Source organism: Lepisma saccharinum, chromosome 23 (assembly GCF_977018435.1).
Source record: "Lepisma saccharinum chromosome 23, izLepSacc3.1, whole genome shotgun sequence".
Taxonomy (NCBI): domain Eukaryota; kingdom Metazoa; phylum Arthropoda; class Insecta; order Zygentoma; family Lepismatidae; genus Lepisma; species Lepisma saccharinum.
This window is the reverse complement of record NC_139251.1, coordinates 42,434,664-42,458,938: the sequence shown is the minus strand read 5'-3', so window position 1 is coordinate 42,458,938 and position 24,275 is coordinate 42,434,664. Positions and strand designations below refer to the sequence as shown.

Here is a 24,275-nt window from a genome sequence, read left to right as displayed (position 1 = left end):
TTTACAACACTGATTATTCAACTATCATGTTCAGACAATTTCTGAGGTTAAGATGAAATTAAGCTTGCAATTTATTGTAATAGCAGCACGTTCAGCATCAAATTCCCCATGTATTTAAATGGGAGAACATTTGCCCATCAAAAGCGTGGGGACCCAACAGGGGTGTTGCCACCTAGAATAGTATGTTTTGACCAGGCCCATTTCGTTTGTTATTTGGGTTTCCTACGAAACCTCGCGTTTGTGTTTACACTGTATGGTCTCTTTCTTGGAGTGTAGGGGGTCATTGACCTCCCTTGAACAAGCTTTGTTTATTTAAATTAATAAATATGTGGCTGTTGTGAAGCCAATCAAGAATGAAGTAAGGCACCAGTAAATCTTCAGTTTCAATGACATATGTTCATAGAAGCGAACAAAAAGTGGATTGTTATTTGATGTATGGACTTAAGTATGCATACATTCATTATTTTCCTTATTTTCAACATCGCACTCCTTAAATCTAATTCCACACCTCCTCATAGCACCCCTAGATGATAGCGCGCCGCTGTTTGTTTAACACCCCTGATAATAAAAAAGAGAAGAAAACACAACTTTACTTTGAACTCATCTATAAATCGTTACATTTAGTAGTTTTGAATTCATCTATAATATGTTGCATACTACAGTTGTTTTGCACCTTTCATCTCTTCATGATAGGACAAGGAGAAACTAATCGATTCAAAAGAATGCCCGAACTTGAAACTTGACGTGATAGTTATTGATTTGTTTTTGTTACATCGCATATCCTCCCCTTCTTCCGTTCGAGAACACGATCGTAGAAAAAGTAATTGGAAAGGAAAATAGAAAAAGCTTGGCTTGTTTATATCGAAGTTTTCTTACACTGAGCTGATAGAAAACGACTGGCATTAATAAATCAATCGAGACATTATAACTGACGTGCTTACATGTCATTCAAGCTTAACTCTTCTCAGTTTGGTGATCAGCATTTGACAACATTATGCAATCTGGATTAAGGGTTTTTCTAAAGATTTCCTTCATTATCTCTCGAACACTTTCGTTGCGAAATTATGTTTCTTCCAGCTTTCTGAGCAGCCATGCAAACGTACCAGTAGTCAATATCGTTACTTTGTGGCACGGAGGCGACTCTTGGGGAAAAATGAATGGCATACTAGCTTGTTGCTTAATATTCTTCACATCACATTTCAAGTTCACAGAAACCTTTGCGCGATCCACAAAGCTGGTGAGCAATGATGATCTGGAGGTTTCTTTGTCATGGGAAAATGGAGTCGTGGGAAAGAGAATACGACTCGTTGTTTCTTCTTCAATTACTAGAGGTATTACTAGTTTATCGGTACCTAATTTCTTTCATTATTCAGGACCCAAATAGTTGAAGTCCTGATTCGAACGCCACTTTACTTCAAAGAAAGTTCCGAAAGATCCGTTTCCTCTGTTACAGGAGTAAACCATCCTTCACGTCCACGTGGATTGCAGTGCATCTTCCCCTCAAACCTTACCCACCAATAGCGTCCGTTTTAGGAACTAACAGCTCTTGTCAAATGAAATATTGCCAATTCAGTTTCTTTAGAGATTTCTTAACGTGAGGTCGCGGTTGCGTTATCTTTACTAGATTGTGCTTTTCTTATACAGTGTGGAGACCTTGGGAGTATAACGTCGCAGTAAATGAATTAATGTCTAATCACTGCAGGTAAAAGTGACAACAGCGCTTTTAAAAAAGAACAGGTGCTGGCTCGAAACCAGCTACGCGTCCGGTCGGCTTCGTCTCTAGCTGTGTCAAAGATACCGAACTGGTGTTCGAATCAGGACTTAAAGTATAGGCCTACTATTGGTAACAGCTTTTTGTTAGATTTACAATTCTCTCTCTCTCTCTCTCTCTCTCTCTCTCTCTCTCTCTCTTCTTATCCCTCTTATTACCTCTATTTCTCTATATCCCTCGTTCTACTTCTCACAACCAGTGTCAGGGCCGGCCCTTGAGAGGAGCAACTCGGGCACTCCGCTCCAGGGGGGGGGGGTCAAATAAAAATAATTGTGTACGGTTTATTACGAGTTGAAAGAACGCTGGTTCTTCCAATTAAACAACTAACCTAATTCTTCTGACTTTTGGATTGTTTTGACATGCTTAAAAATATTCAAACTACTGAAATCATATTACAATAAAGTACTAATTACAAACAATCGTGTTTAAGTGTTTCAATCACTGCAATTTCCACATTATCAGTTAAAAATAATAATGAATTTTAAATTTATGTATTTTGTATAAAATTTCCAAACTTAAAATCAGTAACACCGCTATATACATGTTTTCAAGTGTGTTATTCTAAGAAGTCAATTTTTCTCAAAATTCGAATTTCAGTGAATATATAATTATAAAATTGAAATTATATCGATTGATTGATTGATTTGCTTTATTTTACTTCTCTTCTTATGTCACTTTTGGTTAATTTGCGAAGATGGGGATGAATGATGATATGATGAAATTGATGAATGGACACTCACAAACATGCATGCCCAGGGCAGGATTCGAACCTGGGACACCTGGCGTTGTAGAGAAATTGTATCGAACCAATACTAAGTATTTTTACAGATTCAATGAAAACATTTTACTAGATTATTTATTACGTTATTTTTTTGTTTCCCCTGAAAACATATTTTGCTAATATAAAAAATGTGATGCTCACAATCTTGGATATTTACAATTGTTTCCTTTCTCCCGAACGCCGAACACTAGAATGTAGCCCTAGGATATGTCCGTGTAAATGAGTAGGCTCTATCTTGTAGCCTATTCTTTTCAAATTATTGTTCATAAGGATCTGAGCCATCAGCAGGCATTGACTAATAGCAAAATTGTGAAGTTGCAAAGTATCGACTGCCTAAAAAAATCAAAAAAAACATGTGCACATATTATTTTCCACTTTGGATACAGCTTGGACTGTTGTTGTTATTATTATTATTATTATTATTATTATTATTATTGCAGAATGGGAAGAAATATGGAGAATAGCTTTTAGGACCAAATTCTTATCACCGAGAGCTCAGGTAGGATATCTTCTTCTTTCTCCTGCAACCTACCTCGACAATGAAGATTCAGCAGAAACTTTCTTAATTTTTGAATCATATAAACTGAAGCTACTTTTGAAACAAACTCAGTTCTTCTCGTATCAGGTAAGAATCCATCTCACCCATCTAAATTTGAGTCATTCGCTTGAGGAAGGAGAGAGAATGAAATTTGAACCAGAAAGAAAAATGTCAATAAATATTAAATAGGTCGATAATCAATGGGTGCCATTCACTTTGTATTAGGTTGCTCATAATTCAATTATCACTCTATGTGTATGCATAGGCATCTGATTAAAGAACGTTTCAAATCTTAATTTGATTTTTTTTTTTTTTTGCATAAAGAAATAACAGTTATCACGATTATAAATTCATAAATTACAATTGCGTGCACAATTTTTGAAAACAAAATAAAATTTTCACGGTAATTTTTTTTACAATAGTTAGATCGCAAGTGAAATTGGCCTTAGACCGTTATTTCACCATTCAACTATTCTAGCATTATTATTTAGTAAATTAACTTTACTTTTTAGATGAAACAACAGGACATGTGTCACCTCATCACATACAAGGAACTGGGCAGTGACTTTTTCAAGAACATGGAGATACCTCACTACAGCTTGATATCCGTTATAGAAATTAGCTCCACCTCTGAGAGTGCTAGAGCATACGAAGTTTACAGTAACAATAGCAAGGGAACTGCTGTCACAGTGGAACAGATAGGCATTTGGAAGAAGGCCGTTGGTTGGTCCAGGAACCTAGCGCCAGTGTGGCAGAGGAGGTCTAACCTTAAAGGGACAAGAATCATAACAGTACCAGACATCGATGTAAGTAGATTTTCGGGAGGTTATTGTTCTAGCAAAACAGTATTGGGGCAATGTCATTATTTTCTCAGCACCTTCAAATATGTAAGTCTATCAATTCATGTAATTTCATTTTCCTAGATGAAAGGTATTTAGTTGCGGGATATATCTCCCCCATCTCAATTCTCGACTACAGAAAAGAGATTTTTTTGTGCTTCTGAGACTTGAATTTATGACCTTCCTCAGTCTTTCAGAAAACTCTGTGAAATATATGGGTTTACAGAAACAATTTCATTTTATTTTCACAAAGCAAACTTTACTCGACATTTAGATGGTTTTAATTTCTAAATATATTACTACATTCTTTTATAAACATTTTTTGACTGTGGCGGGTGTGACATCATGCACATGTAGGATTATGGAACAATGTAAAGGCTATGAAAATTATCATAAATAGATTCTTCAAAGTAAGGTTTGTATCAGAAATGAAGTAGGATATGAATGAGACAATTGGAAATAAATTTGAATTATTTTAATATTCTTATCGTATAATATAATACTGTATCATAATGAAACTAAATTAAGTGGAAACATCACACATAAAATTCAATTTCTACTATAAAAAGTAATAGGTCTGATGATATGTTATTTAAGAGCCTTGGCACTAATGTTTGTATTAATAATTTCAAATTCTGCATAGTTTTCCTAGTGATATTATCAATAAAAATTAATTAAACTTGTTTGTCCACTTTCACATGGAATGGCTCATTGACAAGATTCATTACTTTGCTCGTAATGACAGTAACGACATTTGTTTTTCTTCTTTTTTCTAGGCGTGGCCATACGTGGGGTATGTTCCAACTAAACACACCTTTGACGGATTCCTTCCACGTGTTTTCCGAGTGCTTAAAGACAGGCTGAAATTCATGTAAGTGTATCAACTATGTGGAGAATAACATTGATCGTGTCGTTAGGTAAACATCAACAGCTTTTCGGAAATCTCCGAACCGTAAAATTCAAAAATCAGCATTCGTAAGTGCAAAAATCGAGAAGCTTCTGGTATCAAGATGTTCTCATTTTTCTTCACTGAGCCAATGAGAAACAGCCGTGAGAAACTGCGCTGTTCAATATCATTGCCGCATTTTCGCCGAATGACAAGTGAACACTTGCACGAAAGCTTCTCTGTTCATCCCCCCAACACCCCTTCCAAAATGAAAGCACGCCAGGAACAGTAGCGCAAGCTTCAAAAAAATTTTGGCCGAGATTGACTTAATATTTTCTATGTGTAAATATACAGGGTGTTTCCGTGACCTTGAATCAAACTTGCAGGGTGGATGGAGACTGATCCAATATGAGACAAGGAATCCCGGTCCGGAAACGCGTCTTTAGAAAGTTAAGCTAAAAGTGATTGGGGTTGCCCATGACAGTGAAATACTTACCTTTATGAATTGAATTGTTGTTTTAAGTCAACTTTATGCACAGAAAGGCTAATCGGGACTGGATCTACAGATTAAAGTGGAATCCGAACCACTGTGCCATGTGCCTCCACCGGGTATCGAACCCGGGACCTCTTGATTACAAGGCAACAACGACTTACCTTTATAAGTATGATGTTAAGCACTTGCCTAGCAATTAAGTCGTGACTTGTACTCTTTTTTAACATAACACATAAATTTCCGATGTAATATTTCTGCAATGAATATGTACTTTGTTGACTCTTCCATGATCTTCTCCATGCCTTTGAGGGTTATAGAGCAGGTGCGGTGGGATGCCTACATTCTGAGTATGTTATCCTTACGGAAAAAATAAACTCGCGTGGGGCACGGCCGGAAAATATCGCTTAGATCGCAAATTCCCTGTGGTGTGTTCTTTGATCGATTGGCAACCAACTGGGGTCTGACTTGCTAAATTCTCAGATTTTGGGAATCTTGGACCAAGTTAATTTTGCAATGTTTATGGTGCTTAGACTTGACTTACTTGACTTACTTCCTGTTACTCCGCTATGGAGCATAGGGCCTCAACGAAGCATCGCCAACGGACTATCTTTCCTGCTTCCCATATTTCTTGCTCTATTGTCCTTCTTCTCCAACTCATTCTTGGCCTTCCTCTCCTACGTTGTCCTTGTGCGTTCCAGCTCAATGCTTGTCTGTCTATTGCCGATGGATCTTTCCTCAATGTGTGGACAATCCACTTCCACTTTCTTCTTTTGATCTGTATTGCCACCGGTTCCTCTTGCGTATGTTTGCATAGATCTTCATTTGAGATAATATCTGGCCAATATATTCCCAGAAGTTTCCATAGGCATCTATTTATGAATGTCTGTAGGTCTTTAGTAATTTTCTTTGTTACTTTCCAAGTTTCACATCCATAAAGGAGAACTGACTTCACATTAGTTCTAAAAATTCGCAGCTTAATTCTTATTGAAATTTCTCTTGTTTTCAAAACTTTATATAGCTGAATAAATGCCACATTTGCTTTCCTAATTCTTGATCTAACATTATCTTCTGTTCCCCCTGTATTTGTCACCAAACTCCCCAGATATGTAAACTCCTTAACCTCTTCAATATTTTCCTCATTCAAGTGGAAATTTTCCATATTTTTTTAATTTCGTTCTTAATGATCTCATCTTTGTACTATTTATCTCTATACTAACTCTTTTCCCATCCTTATCCAAATCTCCTAATTTCTTTTCCATATTATGGTATGTGTGAGATAGCAGACAAATATCATCTGCAAAGTCCAAGTCTTCTAGCTATGGGTGAGACTCCAATTAATACCTCTCCTTTTTCCTTCTGTTAAAAGAGTTTAAAGTGTAAAAGGAGTTTAGCTCTAATTCACCATGTTGAAAATATCTACTCTTTTAAGAATTTCAGTCAAGTTCACCAGAAATCGACAGGATGCAAGGGAAATGGTATATTCCGAAGAGGCAGACGTTTTCCTAGGACCTCTGAGATTCTCAGGCACAAGATATGAAGCCTTTCCGCTGATGCAGACTTGGTGAGTTCAGAATATTTATAACAAAAGAATGTGAAGAAAATCATACGTGTTCAATTGATCTAATTATGATTATTTAGTATTATTATTTTTACGTATAAAAGGGTGAAAATATACAGGAACCAGGGAAATAAATTTCCACCTGAAATTTCTCACTCCAGAATGGAACCCAGACCTCCCGCGTGGCAGTCATCCCATTACAGCGTCTTATCGATTCATTCCCGCCGTGACAGGGCTTATTTCACTGATCTTCATTACTGAAACTGAATGCTTCCTACAATTCAGAGTGTCAAACCCGCCGCGTGCAGGAATACGCTTCGGGAAATACTAAATATGCCAGATTTGCTCAACAGACGACATTTCTTTACCTATTTTAAATTACGTAACGCAAGATTACTCATATCAATGTTATTTTATTTCTAATTTAGAGTCGCTTTTCTGCCATTTTTGGCTAATCGCCACCATAAGGATGAGTGAAAATGTGATTAAATTGATGAGGGACGTCTCGCAGTCTAACGACCATTATGGTATGCAATTGCCCACGCTGCAACTGTAGCTCGTGCTGCTTCATGTTCAGCGCAATCTTGGCAAATGACGTAAGCTCGGGCGCGTGACTAATACCTGAAATGATAAAATGAAGTTTCAATTTTAATATACCATTCACCATTTCCCTCTACATTGTACAGTAACACACTACATTTACTTCAAACGTGTAACCATATTTCTGACTCACCCTGTATATAAAAATTAACGATAGATCAACATATGATTGATTTGTTGTTTTAACTCCACTTTATGCACAGATAGGCATATTTAATGTGGGATCCCAACCACTGTGCCATGTGCCTCCATAGTGTATTGAACCCGGGACACTTCGATTACAAGGTGACGACGTTACCACTACGCCATCGGGGAGACGCTCAACATATGAAAAATTGACGTGCCCTGCTCATACAGGTCATAGGAGCCCCCCAGCATCCGTAATCTAAGGGTGCTGACCGGGAGGGAGTATACTATGAGAAATGCCTTACCTACGTCATTGAAAAAATCGTGTTCATATGAATAGATTCGTGCGTATTGGCTCATGGAGTTATTATTATCAGTTTCGGCCGGCGGCAAATATGATTGGTAGTGCCAACGTGATCAAGAAATAGAAAAAAATCCGGAATGCCCACCTACGCACCTCCTTGATGTTGCACTGACCTCGTTTGGTAACGTGGAAAACAGTGTGTGTTTAAGTAATAACGCACTAATCCGAATCATCTTCACTCACTAACCTATGTTTTATACGCTACAGGACACTTCCCTAAAAACTCAACAATTACAAGAGGAAGGGAAAAGCAAATCCTCTCACCTTCTCCTCCCCCATGCACCCGTATCGTATTCCAACTGAATGTCGAACACACAGGAATAATCCACCCTCGCAATAAATCCAGAACTCAAACCTGGAACCTTCGATGCGAGGTGTGTTTCTTGTTCTAACTATATCTGTGTGTTTTCGTTAGATTCATGGTATTTCGTGAGTAGATATGAAGAAAGTAAATAAATAAGTGGGTGGAAGGGACTGGAGAATCGTAGCTACGGAACTATTGAGAAAATATCCTTTGTCAAGATAGAGAATCTCTATATCCCTTGTGATACATAACCTATTAGAAGAATGAAAGGACAGATTAAAATATTAAATTTGATGTGTATCCTTTCGTTAAGATGCCTAGAAAACAATATAATAAATTTGTTCACTGCAAGCAAATAATAAAAAAAAAGTTTGCCCATGGTGGGGATCGAACCCAGGCCTCGCTGATGAAAGTTCTGCACGCTAACCAATACACTATCAATAGCACTACATTTTCTTTTTTCCAGTCAGTCTGTTTCCTTCCTCAGCACATGAAAAAGCAAATGCATCTTCATTTTTGATAATTGTCTCATTCTCTATTAATAGAAACCACGTATGCCAAAAATAGACGCATTCTTTCTGTGAAATATCACATGTTTCGCACATCATGCTTCTCCGTTTACTGTCATTTGGACATTCACTTGGAAGTTAAATCTTAGCTTTGTGTGTGCGTTTTCACGTGCATGTCTGTGACAAGCGTGGTGTGAACGTGTGTTGGATGTTGTTCTAGGTATTATTTTCGTTCAAAGCATTAATATAACTGTAAAATATAGAACTTAGTGTAATGCAAGGAGTGAAAATATAAACCCAGTCCTTCAGGTTCGTTACCAAACAACATTAAATAAAGGAACGTAACTTGGACCGAGTATTATTCCATGTAGAGAACACGAGACATTACTTCCGACAATCTTCATCTCGTATTTCTCTTTGGCATCACTTACAGAAATGTATACCCGTGACTGGTATACAAGCCACAGAATTACAATGTTGTTTGGGTTGTCTAGTCACAAGGCGCTTGGTGGTCAGACATGGATGGCTTGCTTCAGTGCTTCTTCAATAGGGTCGTTACAACCCAGAAGTGTCCGTGACTGTACACTGCTATTACAAATAATGATACCATGCTCTTGTTTATAATAAAAGGAGAATTAAAAAAAGAAAACCTAGTATGGAGGATCGAACCTGGGACCGCAGTCAATGCTTTACAGAACTCTTTTACTTTTCCTCTTCTCCTTTCGCTTTCTCTTTCTCCTCTCCTTTGTCACCTTTCGTTTTCTCTCACCTCTTTTCCTTTATGTAGACTCATCAGCGATGAAATACTAAAAAACCTTTTTTTTTCTTTCAGAAAGAATTTTGTCACTTGCGATATAATAGTGATATTTTTAATAATTTTAAACAATATTAGTTGTTTTTATTCCTTTCGCGTATTTTATAAATATCTATTGTGCATGTGGCAACCCTGAAATTGAGCCTAACTCTACACGCAACACACCAACGCCTTGTGTAAATTGGGTTACCTAGTTTAAAATGTCGTTGTCCTAAAACTTTTGAGAGACACTGTACCTGTTATATCACATGAATGCAAATTAAGTAACATATATTCGTCTTACCTTTATAATATTTCTCAATATTTAATGTTTTAATCCATTACAGAATATTATTTTTATATTGTAACTTTAACATGTCTTACTGGTGTTACTTTTATATATAGACAGTAAAACTAATACAGGTATACACCTCCAAGCATAAATCTGTAATAGTAATAGGATAAGGTCAGTGGCCTGGCGCGACTTTTTCAAAAGTGTTACCGGCTATCAGTACGACAATTATGCCTGCTAGACGTTATAACCCCCCCCCCCCCCTCCGTAAAGAAAACGTGTCTTCGAGCTAGATATTTGTTCATTTCGTTCTTGTTTTGCAATCAGCACAGTGATTTAGCCACAAACACTCCTAGAAAGAACTACCACTCATGAGACAGTTGCCACGAAAATCCCATGAATAGTGGTAGACCCTTGTCAATTCTTCATCTGTCTGTTGTTTCTTTGCAATGAGGTGCGAAGGGGAAGAAGAAGAACCACACTTTTCTCGGGTCAGTTTGACGTTTCTGTGGTGAGCACTGAGCAGACGACAGAACTCCGCTCCTTTGTGGAAGGGAAGCCCAGCTGTACGTACTACTGTTGTTGCTAACTTAGTATTTTGGAGCAAGGTTTGTCCAAATCACAAATCACATCAAGGAACTATATTTTCGTCCATTACGTAACTGGTCTCAGTTGTAGTTCAATCCCATTGGCTTTGCTGTCTACCTCTAGTTGCTTCACAGAAATAGTATTCTTAATTTAGGCGGTATTTAGCTCTTTTCTGCCAATCCGATGTGACAACACTTGCTGATCCGGTAGGTATGAACGGCAACAGGGCCCCTTAACAGGCATATGAATAATACACCAAAGTCCTTACCCGCTCTTTCCTTGCATTTGCGCCCTCTTCTCCCTTGTTGCCTCTTCAGGGTAGCGGAACGGCCTCCCTCTTCGCTTCTGTCGGCTGCAGAAAAAATGTCCTAGGCAATATCTACTCGACGGCAACGGTGTTCATTAACGTATTTAACAATGTTGTCATTTTATTGAAACAACTTTTTAATTCATTACATTTTGCCGTTACCTGCGGTAACACCGGCTACATGGCATAAGGTATCATTTAATTGTATGTACGTATATTACCATGGCCGTAGGCAGGAAAAGATTTCGGGGGGGGGGGTTCACTCATAATTGTTCCCATGTGCATCGCAAGAAATTTGAATAATAGAAATAATAACAATAATAATTATTAATTAATAATAATTAAAATTTCATTATAAAAAACTAATTGATACAAACGTATTATTATTATTATTGTTATTATTATTATTATTATTGGTCCTTATATCCTTGAGGAGACTTTTCTACTCTATCCATCAGAAGTGTGAATATGCAGCACAAATGTTTTCATTATGATTTTTACCTTTCATGCAGTGTGTACTGAGATGCACAGTTATTATATTTTGTTATTAAATTTTAGGTACCTCAAGAAAAAGCTTTAAAAGTAAGAGAAATTTTAGTCATAAAGTTTATGTTGTTTGACCATTCACATAAAACTTAATTTTTGGATTTTTGAAAACTGTGGAACCAGTTATTCTTTGGATTAAATGGTAAAACATAACATGGTGCCTGTATTGTAACCTCAATTTTTCGATCTAACGTCATTTTTCTTTGGTTATTCTGTTCGAGTACTAACTGGACATTATTTTCGTTATTAACAATAAAACTAACAAACGTTCTGCTATTTTGTAACTTGCAATAAACGATGTCAATTCGGGGTGAGGGGGTTCTATGGACCAGTTCGATCCCACTTTCCGACGCTCATATTGTTCCTATATTAACAAAACAACATTATATACAACCACTACACACTATACAAGTATGTCCTTTATAGGACCACATATAGGATAAATGTATGTACTATATCGACCGCTGGGTGAAGAGTAGTGAATGTATTGCGCTACGAAGCTGGATATCCTAGGTTTAAACTCTTATAAAGAGGTTTTTAAACCCTTATCGAACAGGGAATTTAAAAGTTGGAACGGGAATTTTGGGACAATCACAAGGGAACTTTCAGTCTGATATAGAAACAGCACTGGAAAGAGGACAACAGAAGTGAAAATGAAGGGGTCGCGGGTGGGCTGCGATTCTGAGAATTAAACCCGTTTCGCTCAAATTGAAGAATTCAAAATGTTTGAAAATTCTAGCTCGATCATTTCAGAATTGTCTCGCTGTTGTATTTTTGTGAGACTGCAAATAATTTTTTGAAAATGTGTCAAATTTTGGTTTCTAAGCTTCCATTAATCCAATATGCCAGAAGTTTCGGGGGGGTTTGAACCCTAAAAACCCCCCCTCTAAATACGGCCATGTATATTACATTATTATATTTAATTACATTAGTATATTGTAATGTTTGACTGACATGTCCAATATTTAAGCATGAAAATGCAAATGTGATTCATGGATGAAATAAATCTAAATCTAAATAGATCAACTTCAATCCGTCATCTCAAAAGCGAACACACAACTTCAACTTCGTTGTTCTAATAATGAGCGACTCAAGGACGAAGTAATCAAGGTTAGGGAAGCCGTGCCTCATCATGTCCTTATATCTGTCTTCGGAAATAAGTGATGTTTTCCAAACACACCTGTTATCGTGCAACAAGAAGCTCGTGGATATTCAACTGAACAAAGCAGGTTGAAATGGTGACGCAACAGGACGAAAACAAAGGCTAGGTTTTGTATTGAATACTGTCATGGTTTTGAAACAGCTCAATGTCAGTTATGTAGAGATAAAGAGTACTTAGAGGAACACTCTGGCGTATATAAAGGTCATTGGTAAGTACGTCATCCTTTCCCCCAACAAACAACAGGAAGCAATGACCGCATACACCTTATGTTATGGAGTCACACTGACACATGTACAGGTTAAGACTGATGGCATGCAAAAACAATGGCATGCCTACATGTAGTAGCTATGAATAGTAGTTTTCTCGCGGTTGACGGTTAACAACCTTATATTTTACTAAGCTCTCTCTCTCTCTATAGCATATATATATATATATATATATATATATATATATATATATATATATATATATATACAGGGTGACTGGTAATTAGATGTATTCCCTGAAATGTGTTAAAGTAGAGACAATTTGCAATAAATTTGACCATATGATACCCCGTCCGAAAATTAGTAGTTTTCGAGATAATGGAATTTCAATTATTTTTTAAAAAAATTACAATTTTCCACATAAAAAGATGAATTGAGAAAAAACTGCTCATTGTATGGAACTTATTTCAGCGTTTTCTGATAGCTAACAAATAAGTGGTTCGTTGAGAAAAACGTTTTTGCCAAATAACAATCACATGTAAGTAACGGGTGGGTCTAAACTTGTAAGTGATGATAAAAAATTGCACTCTTAGTTTACTTGGCAACGTATTAATAGCAGAAATGGTATGACAAGAAGAAGCGTACAAATTACTTAAATTACTTCCTTGTGACATCTGCTATCCAACAAGGTGCAAATGTTGCTGACATTCACATTTGTGTACAAGAAATAATACTTCATTCATCTTCATGTGAATGGAATACACAATTCAATTAAAGAACATTACACGTCCTGCTCAAAGTGGGCACCTCCGTTACAAATGCAGGCACGCAGGTTTTTACGGACATTTGGTCTCTTAACTCGTGATGTGATGGTGTCCTTGATGTGTTGACCAGCTGTTAAGATCCTCTTCCTGAGCTCTTCTTGCGAGTTTACCGATGTTTTGTCATGTGGCTCCAAATGTAAAAGTCGCAAGGCTTCAAATCGATCGGGGGATCGAGCTGAGCACACCAGTCATCGTAGCTAGAGGCACATCCTCCAACAACATTGCCATCCTGTTCCTCAAAAAATGTTCATAAGTGATGCCATTTAAGATTTGGGGCAGGAAAAATGGCTCGATCAAATGATTGTTGATTACGCCCCATCCATACTTCTACCTGGGCGTGCGACAGTGGCTGGATGAAAATTACCCAAGGAAATGGATTGGTCGAGGCGGCCCGATTCCCTGGCCGGCTCGATCCCCCGATTTGAAGCCTTGCAACTTTTACATTTGGAGCCACATGACAAAACACCGGTAAACTCGCAAGAAGAGCTCAGGGAGAGGATCTTAACAGCTGATCAACACATGAAAAACACCATCACATTACGAGTTACGAGACCAAATGTCCGTAAAAACCTGAGTGCCTGCATTCGTAACGGAGGTGCCCACTTTGAGCAAGACATATAATGTTCTTTAATTGGATTGTTCATTGATTCCATTCAGATGAAGATGAATGAAGTATTATTTCTTGTACACAAATGTGAATGTCAGCAACATTTGCACCTTGTTGGATAGCAGATGTCACAAGGAAGTAATTTAAGTAATTTGTACGCTTCGTGTCATACCATTTCTGCTATTAATACGTTGCCAAGTAAACTAAGAGTGCAATTTTTTATCATCACTTGTAAGTTTAGACCCACCCGTTACTTACATGTGATTGTTATTTGGCAAAAACGTTTTTCTCAACGAACCACTTATTTGTTAGCTATCAGAAAACGCTGAAATAAGTTCCATACAATGAGCAGTTTTTTCTCAATTCATCTTTTTATGTGGAAAATTGTAATTTTTTAAAAAAACAATTGAAATTTGATTATCTCGAAAACTACTAATTTTCGGACGGGGTATCATGTGGTCAAATTTATTGCAAATTGTCTCTACTTTAATCCCTTTCAGGGAATACATCTAATTACCAGTCACCCTGTATATATATATATATATATATATATATATATATATATATATATATATATATATATATATATATATATATGTGTGTGTGTGTGTGTGTGTGTGTGTGTGTGTATGTATGTATATGAGAGAGAGAGAGAGAGAGGGGGCCTCCCCGATGTTTAAGAGAGAGAGAGTGGTAAAAGAAAGGGAAAGGGGAAAAGGAATCTCTCTTCTCTTCACCCTCTCTCTCTTTCCTTTCTTTCTCTCCGAAAGAGAAAGAGAGATTCAGAAAAGGAAGCAAAGAGGAGAGAAGAGAGGAAGGCAGAGAGAGAGAGGGAGAGAGAGACTGAGGAAAGAGACAAGTTCTACTTTTTCTATCTCTTTCTTTAGAGAGAGAGAGAGAGAAGGAAGAAAGAGAGAGAGAAAAAAATAGTTCTTACTTCTCTCTCTCTCGAAAGAGAGAGAAATGAGAAAGAGAGGAGACCTCTCTTACCTTCTCTCTTTCTCACAGAAAGAGAGAGAGAGAGAGAGAGAAGGAGGAGAGAGAAAGACCACTCTCTCTCTCTCTCTCTCCACGGAAACAGAGATAGAGAAGGAAGAACACTCTCTCTCTCTCTCTCTCTCTCTCTCTCTCTCTCTCTCTCTCTCTCTCTCTCTCTCTCTCTCTCTCTCTGAACGAAGGAAGGAAAGCGAGAGGGAGAGAGAAAATTATAAACATTATAAACATATCCCATGGCGCAACAGCCCTAACGGGCCAAAGCAAAGCCCTATCTACCGACTGCCGGACTCACCCCCCAAAAACCTCTACAGAAGAGGAACATCCAACCAGTTACGGGATGACGTGTGGTCAGCACAACGAACCCCTAGTCGTTGTTGTAGGTTTCCGTGACTCGGTTACTCTACTCATTCGTAGCTTCCCAATTTCCTCACGATGGTGGGTGACCAACGGTCCCATACACTGGCCGAAATCTCATAAGAAAAGTTGTTACGCTTACCCCAGGAGACTCGAACGTGCGCTTGTCCTGCAGCCCGAGCAACAAAGCCTGACGCCTTAGGCCGCAGATATAGCTATCCTGCTCCATGGATATACTATCTGTCCCACCCTTAATACAAAATTGTTCTCTTATAACTATAAATCTGGGAAAGTATTATAAGGGTAGCTATGTTAATCAAGTGTTTAGTTTCATAATTTCATTACACAGAAACTATAAGAAAAATGTTGCTTAAGTATCAGTAGAATAGTTACTTTAATGTCAAAAATGTAGTCTGGGTGTTCCACCCATGAGAATGGAATTCCCCCACTATAAATATTAGGATATTTTTATTATTAGAATTATTATTTAACCTACTTGATATATACGTGTGTGTGTGTTTGTAGTTATTTTAAAGATTCTGATTCTTGTACATGAGCATCACTGTGTGTTATGTAGACGAAGTTTTGGTCTTTTTTGACTGTGCATACAACTATAAAGATTATTATTATTATTATCATTATTATGCAGGACTGAACTGTATGTAAAAGAGGCTGAATTCGAGCCATCCGCCGGTGCATTTCTCACAGTATTCAGCGCAAAGCTTTGGTTGGCTTTCGCTGGGATTGTTGTTCTGCTCATTGTTGTCCTCCACGTCTTCATGAAGGCCGAATCTCGCCAGGGCAGGTTCCTCGACACGAGCTTCGAGGTATTCTCCGCCACTGTCTGTTATCAAGGTGAGATTTTTGTTTCTTTTAATGCGAAATGAACATGCTTGAATAACAATTGAAACACGTTTTAAATGTATGTACAGAGAGTGGGTCTAAAATAACGATCGGAAAGTGATATAATATCATTATCATACAATTCTATATCTTCTAAATAAAACATCTATTGAAGTGTTAATTGACTGCTACTAACATCATCCCTTACTACACGCTCCATACTACTTTCGATGATACAGATATTCATATCATACAAGAAATGATACACAATATTCAATCATGGTGCCTACCGTACATTCCACCCCCGGCCGAAGCAATAAAACTCCCCTTCGTTCACAAAACTTGGCAGCTGTTGTCCTGTGAGGTAGAATGTGGATGATGACGTCAAAGTCACACATTTCTGATTCAAAGGGAGGCTGCAACAGGGGGCAGCGAAGGTACAGATAAAGAAGCTCTCCTATGAAAGAACTTTCTAAAATCTACAGAATATTTTAAATAGACTTCGACTCATAAACAAGATAAACGAATGTAATAGCTGCTGTTCATGTTCTGTGAATTTACCCTTCATCAATTTGCGAGCAAAATAATATCTGTTGTCTACATTTTCACCTGGCCCCTGCCTGGCTACGGACCTATTGGTCAGTATCACATTATCTCTACTATGGCCGAGATCGAGAATGTGTGGGGCCTTTGCCTTCATGGCACGGTGCAATACATAGGAAATAGTTTTACGTATTGATCAAGAAATATGAAAGTAAACAAGTTTTAATAAGTTTTCCGCTTTCCACTTCTTTCAATTCAAATACTGATATAATTAAATTGACCGAGACGAAATATAATGGATTTATCAACTATCAAGAAGTAAGAATGCAAGTTTTATTCGCAGGATTAACTTTGGATTCTTCATCTTTTGGAATCCGACTGGTGCTACTATGCTCTCTATTCCTGGGTGGAATGATGTACTGGACTTTCTCGTCCGTGCTTATTTCCTTCCTGGCAGCAAAGAAGGCTCAGCAACCATTCGCTTCTCTTGAAGATATGCTGCAGAGAAGGATCAAGAAGCTCTGTGTGTTACGAGAAAGTTACGTCCAGTACGAGCTACAGGTAAGCGATTTACATTGAAAATTATGTTGTCCTCAGTGGCGTCTCGTGGCCTCAAATTTGGCCGGGGCTTATTTTTTAAAGAATTTAAAATATAATGACAATTCACATGAATTACAAAAAATAGGTATTTTTCTTCTTCTAGACTACAAAACTGGACTTATTTTAAAAAAAAAAGTATTTAAAAGGTAATAACAATTCATATGAATTACAAAAAAACAGGTATTTATCTTCCTCTAAACTACAAAATTGGACTTATTTTTTTAAAGAATTTAAAATATAATGACCATTCACATGAATTACAAAAGAAACAGGTATTGCTGTGAAACGTACCTTTCTACGAACATTGGTTCTCATTTAAACAAGAACTGTGCTGTCCAAGGACTACCGGTGTGTACAAATTACAGTACATGGTAATATAGGACATGTCAATACTTACATTACAATACAATACTACATTAATAGATTTTACAAATACAAAATATATAGCCAAAAAAAATGGGTCTTACTCTGGTATTATATCAAAATCACGTTGGTGTTGCCAACAAGAAATCCACTTTGTTCATAGCGAATAAAAGCCACCACAACGCTACACTACAACACGCGGGATCGAACGAACGCGACGCCTCGGACCTAGCCCCGAATCAACATCCAAATCCATTGGACTCCCCTCGTTCACTCTCTCTGCTAGCACGTGACCTTCACTGTAGCGTGTAGCGTAGACCACGCCTTCCTCTGTGACGAGCCCCGAGATGATAACTGACATCAATGCCGCTAGGAGCGCTGTCGTATCCGTTGCAGCTGACGATGAACTTACGTCGGTAAAAATCGTCTTTTAAAAGATTGTGTGATAGTTATGTATTATGGTGATTGAAAATTAAGTCAATTCGTCCGTTTTTCTTTAGGGGCTAAGCTCCGGAAGCCCCAAGGGACGAGACGCCACTGGTTGTCCTGATAGTTTAATGCACCTCAAATGCTCCCGCTCTCAAATAGTCATAATTAGGGTAGCGCTCGGAAGTCGATGAAAAATCATGCTTTCATAGCCTTGAAAGTAATGCTAAATCTGATATCAGTTCGTTTCTCTTCAGTTAGAACCAGTTGCATTTCTTTTCATTTTCGGTCATTTTTCAGTACTTTTTCAGTTTTTGTTGCATTTTTCTTCATTGTGTATGATTCTTTTTCTCCTTCCCTGTTGTTTCGTGAATTCTAAATGCATTTGGTAGCATAACTTACAACTTTGCTATTAACGGTCCTTATTTTAAACTGAAATGTTTGGCAATACATTAAATAATTAATTGCTGTACATTTATTCTCCCTCCAGCAAACTTGACATACTATGTGTGACAGAGGCGTATCCTGAGTTCAACTTCTGGACTATCTCGCTATGACACGTGGTCTTAAGACTCTCTCTGCACTCACGCGTCTAGTTGGTTACACGGTGCAATACCGACTCGTCTGCTTCGTTGATTTGGTGTCAAGTAGTGTATTTGCTGTCTGTACCGTTTGCACTCCGTTCTGGAGCAGTGTAATGTATTGTGTATGACCAGTGGTGAAGCGTGGTGTCGCAGGAAGGGTAGGCACAGGCGTGTGAGTTGATGCTTTAGATGTCATTCGAGTGGCAGTCCTCAATGCTCCGATACCCCTTTTTTTCTTCCTATGCCCGGTAATAGGCTTTTATGCTTGTTTTTGTAGCATTCCAGAGTAATACAAGTCATTATTCCCCTTGCTCACTACACGCTCACAACAATGAAAGCCGGGCCCCGTGGCGGAGTGGTTAGCACATCGCGCTAAGGCGCCATGGATCCTGGGCTCGAATCTTGGCCTGCGCATGGGTATTTCTGGTCAATTTCATCATATCAACACTCTTCCCCATCTTCGCAAATTAGCCAAAAGTGGCACAAAAAGCGAAGTAAAAAGAATCAAAGAACAATAAAAAAATAAATGAGCGAAAAGAAAAAAACAAGATAAAATATAACAAAAAAAAAAACAACGCAACGGGAATAAATCGAGAAACTAAGAACACATAACACTGGGATAGAAACATTGTTTTCGCCATCGGAACAAGTTGTCTTTGCCAATCTACCCTCACCTTTCCTTTCCCCTCGTTGGACACCCCGCTCTGGACAAGAAACAGATGTGAAGCCCAGTTTGTACCGTGTGTCCAGCGTTGCCAACCTCCCAATCAGGAAAAGTGTGCTGATTATACTGTTAAATTTTGCTAAATCCAACTTCATTTTATGCATCTATTTTCGGGGCAGTTGTGATGTGAACATGCGTTGTTGATTAGTTAAACAATATTGGTAATTTCCTCCATTAAATTAGTTACAATGGTTTAACCAATAGTACAATTGGTTCAATATAACGCTTGAAAAAGTTTGAGAAAATTCGACGACTACAAAAGGCGGCGGCTTGTTTTATCTGTGACCGCAACTTTCTAGCAATTTCCTTCAATAAAATGTTCCTCGTGAGCTAAGTAAGGAAAGATAAAGAAAAGATGAAAAGAAGACGGTGGGCCAGATGTAACTGGATCGACATGCTACCTTTTGTTTGAAACAAATAAGATTTGCGATTTCTTTTAAATTTATTTTTTCAAAATATATTCCTCTGAATTCAATTTATCTGTCTCCCAGGGGCGCATGTTTATAGATGATGCTATATTTTACCATTATCCCAAACACAGGGTGCTAGGTGCCAATTAAGTTCAAATTGTACTACGTTTAACACAATTATGCTAGGGTTGGCATCACTGCGTGAGGCCGGACTCACTGTGTCCATTTCGGGCGAACGCGCCCCTAAAATTATGCTTTCCCGCATGAATTACATAGAATGTTATGGGACCAGATGAGGCCCACGGAGAAGTGCCTCAACATGCCACGATATAGTCTCTGGCAGGGATGGAAATTTGTGGAAATTATCGTAAGGCCTAGAATTTCAGTTTTCTTAAATTATTGTATTAAGGCGTCGTTTAATGAAATTATAAGTAATAAAATAATCCGTAATAGCCAATTATATTAGGGTAGGCCCGGCCTCCGGGCCTCTTATGACGCTTCGCCACTGTGTATGACCACGTGGTGCGTGCTAACTAATCAAATGAACGTTTAAAGCAGCAGACGGGCATTTGTTGAATCTTGTTACCCCACACCCCCTATATGCCTTCATGGCGTGGTGCTAAGCACGGGGGAACACTTTACTTTACTTCTTTACTTTTTTCTGATCTTGAACACCGCTATTCGTCTACTTGGTTCAACGTCATTTCCTTGCACCAGCCTGACACCGGGATACTCCTGGACCACACCTCGTGTAAACAAAAAAAATGCAGCGAACTAGACTAGGCTATTGCGTGCATGCACCTCATAACGCTGTAGGTGACGATCGAACTGGCACCTGGTGGAGAAAACGGGAACTGGGAGCTTTTCGATTGGGACACAGGAAAGTCACGGCACGTTTGCAGATTTGGACATGGCCTTAGTCTCTCCTCACCTAACCTTACATGAATCTTATTCTGTTATTCTTTTCTGTTTACAGAACTCAAATGATGAATTCTTCAAGGCTGTGTGGAAGTACATTGTTCAGAAGAAATATTGCATCGAAAGAAAGACGGTAAGCCTTGTGGAGATTTTCTGCAAGAAGAAGTGGGCAGTATTGTTCAGCCCCGAAGGTTTCATAGTCACAAGCTATGTTCTACCTTGCAAAGTTGTGAGAGTCGGCAGAAAATACTTCAAGATTCCCATCACAATCCAGTACAGCGATTCCTTTCAGTACAAACAACTTTTCGATTTCTTGTAAGCATATTACCTATTTACTTATTTTCGTTCTCTGGATAAAATGTTTCATACGTATAATACAGAGTGTCCCAAAATAGTGCTTACACTGTTTGAACGTTAATAGCAGGAACACTAATAACACAAGTATCAACTTTTTTGATGTCGCTAGATGTTCATTGGCAGCAATACATCGTCTGCAACGCTGTAGAACAGATGAACATATTGAAAAGAAGCAGATATAGTTTCCACGGGAAGGGAAGCACAGGTAGTCTAAATGGAATGTCACATGTCGTCCAGTGGCCGTGGTTTTGTGGCTTACACATCGTTCTTCACAGTTCCCCATAGGTAGAAATCTAACGGTGTTAAATCGAGAGATCTGGATGGATATTCGACACTTCTTACGTTGCTCGAGAGAAAAAATTCTCAATTCTGCCGTTTTGTGTAGCTACACTATTGCCTCCCGCCTGGCGAGCTGTGACGAAACTAAAACCAACAGAATGCCTACACACGCTCACACACACTCAACGTAGACATTGCAGCTTCAAATACAAAAAGATCAGTCAAGTTATCTTTAATTGTTTCTCTGTTATTAACGTTCAAAGAGGGTAAACACTATTTTGGGACATTCTGTATTTCAATCCGAAACTTAACAGTCATCTCATCTTCCGTGGTTAATGTAGCGTGCTACGAAGCTAGGATCTGTTCGTGTCAACTATCAATCAATACCTCAGAACTGCTACTTCAAGGAACTAATTAGATCGGCTAGTCTGCCCTGGAAGTACGGACACACTAACTGTAAAATATAAAATAGTCGAAATGTCAAAAATTGTAAAAATTTCAATATTGTGATATTTTTGAAACTGTTCAAGCTGCGAATATGAAATTTGGTGACTAGAAAAGAACTATTAAATATGAACTTAATGTTAACCAGATCTTCTCAAAGTCAAACTTTAAGTCCACTTTATGTACCAATGGGCTTATCGAGACAAGACTTATTTCTGAAGCACCATGTGCCTCGATCGGGGATTTAACCCAGGTCCTTGATCAATAGTAAAGCCTACATTCCTTTTCTATTTAACAAGTGATCTTACCTAGATATTCTTCCTGTAATTTCAAACTATAAAATACAAATGGTGCTTGAAGTGCCATAATATTTTGATTAGTAAAGTTATTACTTGTTATAAACTATCATACACATATTGTTGGAATATTTCTGATGTTTTCCTTTCTCTACAGCATCCAACTGCTTCGTGAGAATGGTGTACTTCAATACATCACTCATCATGTTTTTAAAGGACACCAGATTTTTTTCCGAGATGAAAATGATTACTCAATAACATTACAGCACTTATATGTTATATTTGTATTTTTATCGGCGGCTTATGCAATCTGCCTAATAATCTTAATCATTGAAATCCTCTACGGCAAATTTTATTATAGAAAATAAAGGGCTGTCGACTTAATTTGGACAACCCCAGCTTCAGTTGGTGTAGAATTGTTTGTGTAAATTGCAGAATGTACTTAACATATCGTACTGTGATATGATGAATGTTGTAAATAAAGTATTACGTAACTGAGCTGCATTTCATATTGTTTATACCAAGTGAATTCTGGTTCTATCAGACCTAGAACATAAGGTTGTGCACTTCTAATCATGCATTCAATATTGGCCTAACCGTAAAATTGATTATCGATTTTTGATATTTCTAAAAAAGTTCTTAACAATTCTGGCAGCAACAAATTTGCTCGTTATTAAAGTATGTACTCTTCGCAACTTCTTATTTGACCGCCCCGAAAGAATTATAAGTCCCGAATTCGTAAACTTGCACTTCAGCGCCAGCTGAGAGTAGCCGAGTCCGTCATTCACCTAGACGAAAAACGCTCCGGTGAAAAGTTTCCAATTTCGCACATTTCATGATCTTACAAACTATAAACCGCTATTATAATACACAATCAAACAGAAATAGTAAATTGGATAAAGAACTTTGAGGAATTTTTACGATTCTGCTTGCTCGATTTGTAATCAGAGGGGTTTGAAACACTGAATAGTTCTCCACCTGCAGGAAATCGCCATCAAGTGTGTGCAGAAAGAAACAAATTTGTGAGGAGTTTATGAGACATTTTATTTACAATACCTTGAATAATATCGAATATTTTTCACGACTTGTCGTGCATGAAAGGTCGCAGGTTCAAATCCCACCTTCTCCTCTTTTTTTTTTTGTTCGCTGAACAGAGACCGTTCATATTAGAATATTTCAAAAATGAATCCGATGCACACTTTGAGGGACGTCCCTTCTGCACATTTTCCCCCTTAGAAGTTGTTGATTACAAAGATTTATGGTTAAAGCTTCTTTCTTTTAGCTATTCTTCATACACATCATGATTAATTCACATATCACATACGTATATGTATTCAGTATGCAAAATGTAATGTTATTTAAGTTATCTATTGTTTATGCTCTTCACTGACACTACAATATTGATTATTTTGATATACTAACACACACACATACAAGCATGTTAAGCAGTGATGTAGTGCATTACTGTAACGAAGGAGAGAGTTTAATGAGTTCAGATTGCTAAGATTGGTAATTTTATGTCCGTTCCTTCGTAATGACTGTTGTTAATCCCCTCAACTCCATCTTATGATGCGTCTAAAACTAACAGTAAATCGCCAATTAACATAAATAAATGGTTATTGCGACGATGGCCGATGCGATAAAAAAAAATAACTATTTATATAGTGAGTGACAAACAAAAAAATTCAAAACCTGAGAATGATCGTCAATTCGCCACTGCCTTGTATCCAAAATATTTGTCTCATTTTCACAGATCTAACAAACTTTCTCCACTAACTTTGCAATATGCGAAACCACCACCACAGACGTAACTAGTTTCTGCGTATTCCACATGGCATGTGATTTCCTCCTACTATCGAAATAACTTCCTCTCAATATTTCCTTTCACCTCGTGAAACACAGAGACTAATGTTAAAGCCAATTCACGCATAATGTCATGTCTATAATTTCCTCATGGCAATTTTTAAGTGGAAACGAATTCAGCAAAAATCGAGAAACGCTGGAAGAGAAGACTGATGAACATTTTCTATTGGTGTTTTGTCAC

At 37.8% G+C, this 24,275-nt stretch overlaps 1 protein-coding gene across 1 annotated transcript; it reads left to right on the top strand.

The window, feature by feature from the left end:
- Positions 1-1,153: 1,153 nt before the first annotated feature.
- On the top strand, positions 1,154-22,599 carry LOC146005476 (uncharacterized). Its single transcript, XM_083144720.1, has 9 exons — positions 1,154-1,331; positions 2,993-3,177; positions 3,603-3,896; positions 4,706-4,800; positions 6,738-6,869; positions 16,094-16,299; positions 17,174-17,391; positions 20,914-21,170; positions 22,389-22,599. Exons 1-9 carry the CDS (start codon positions 1,154-1,156, stop codon positions 22,597-22,599), a joined length of 1,776 nt encoding a protein of 591 aa, XP_083000846.1.
- The last annotated feature ends 1,676 nt before the right edge of the window (positions 22,600-24,275 follow it).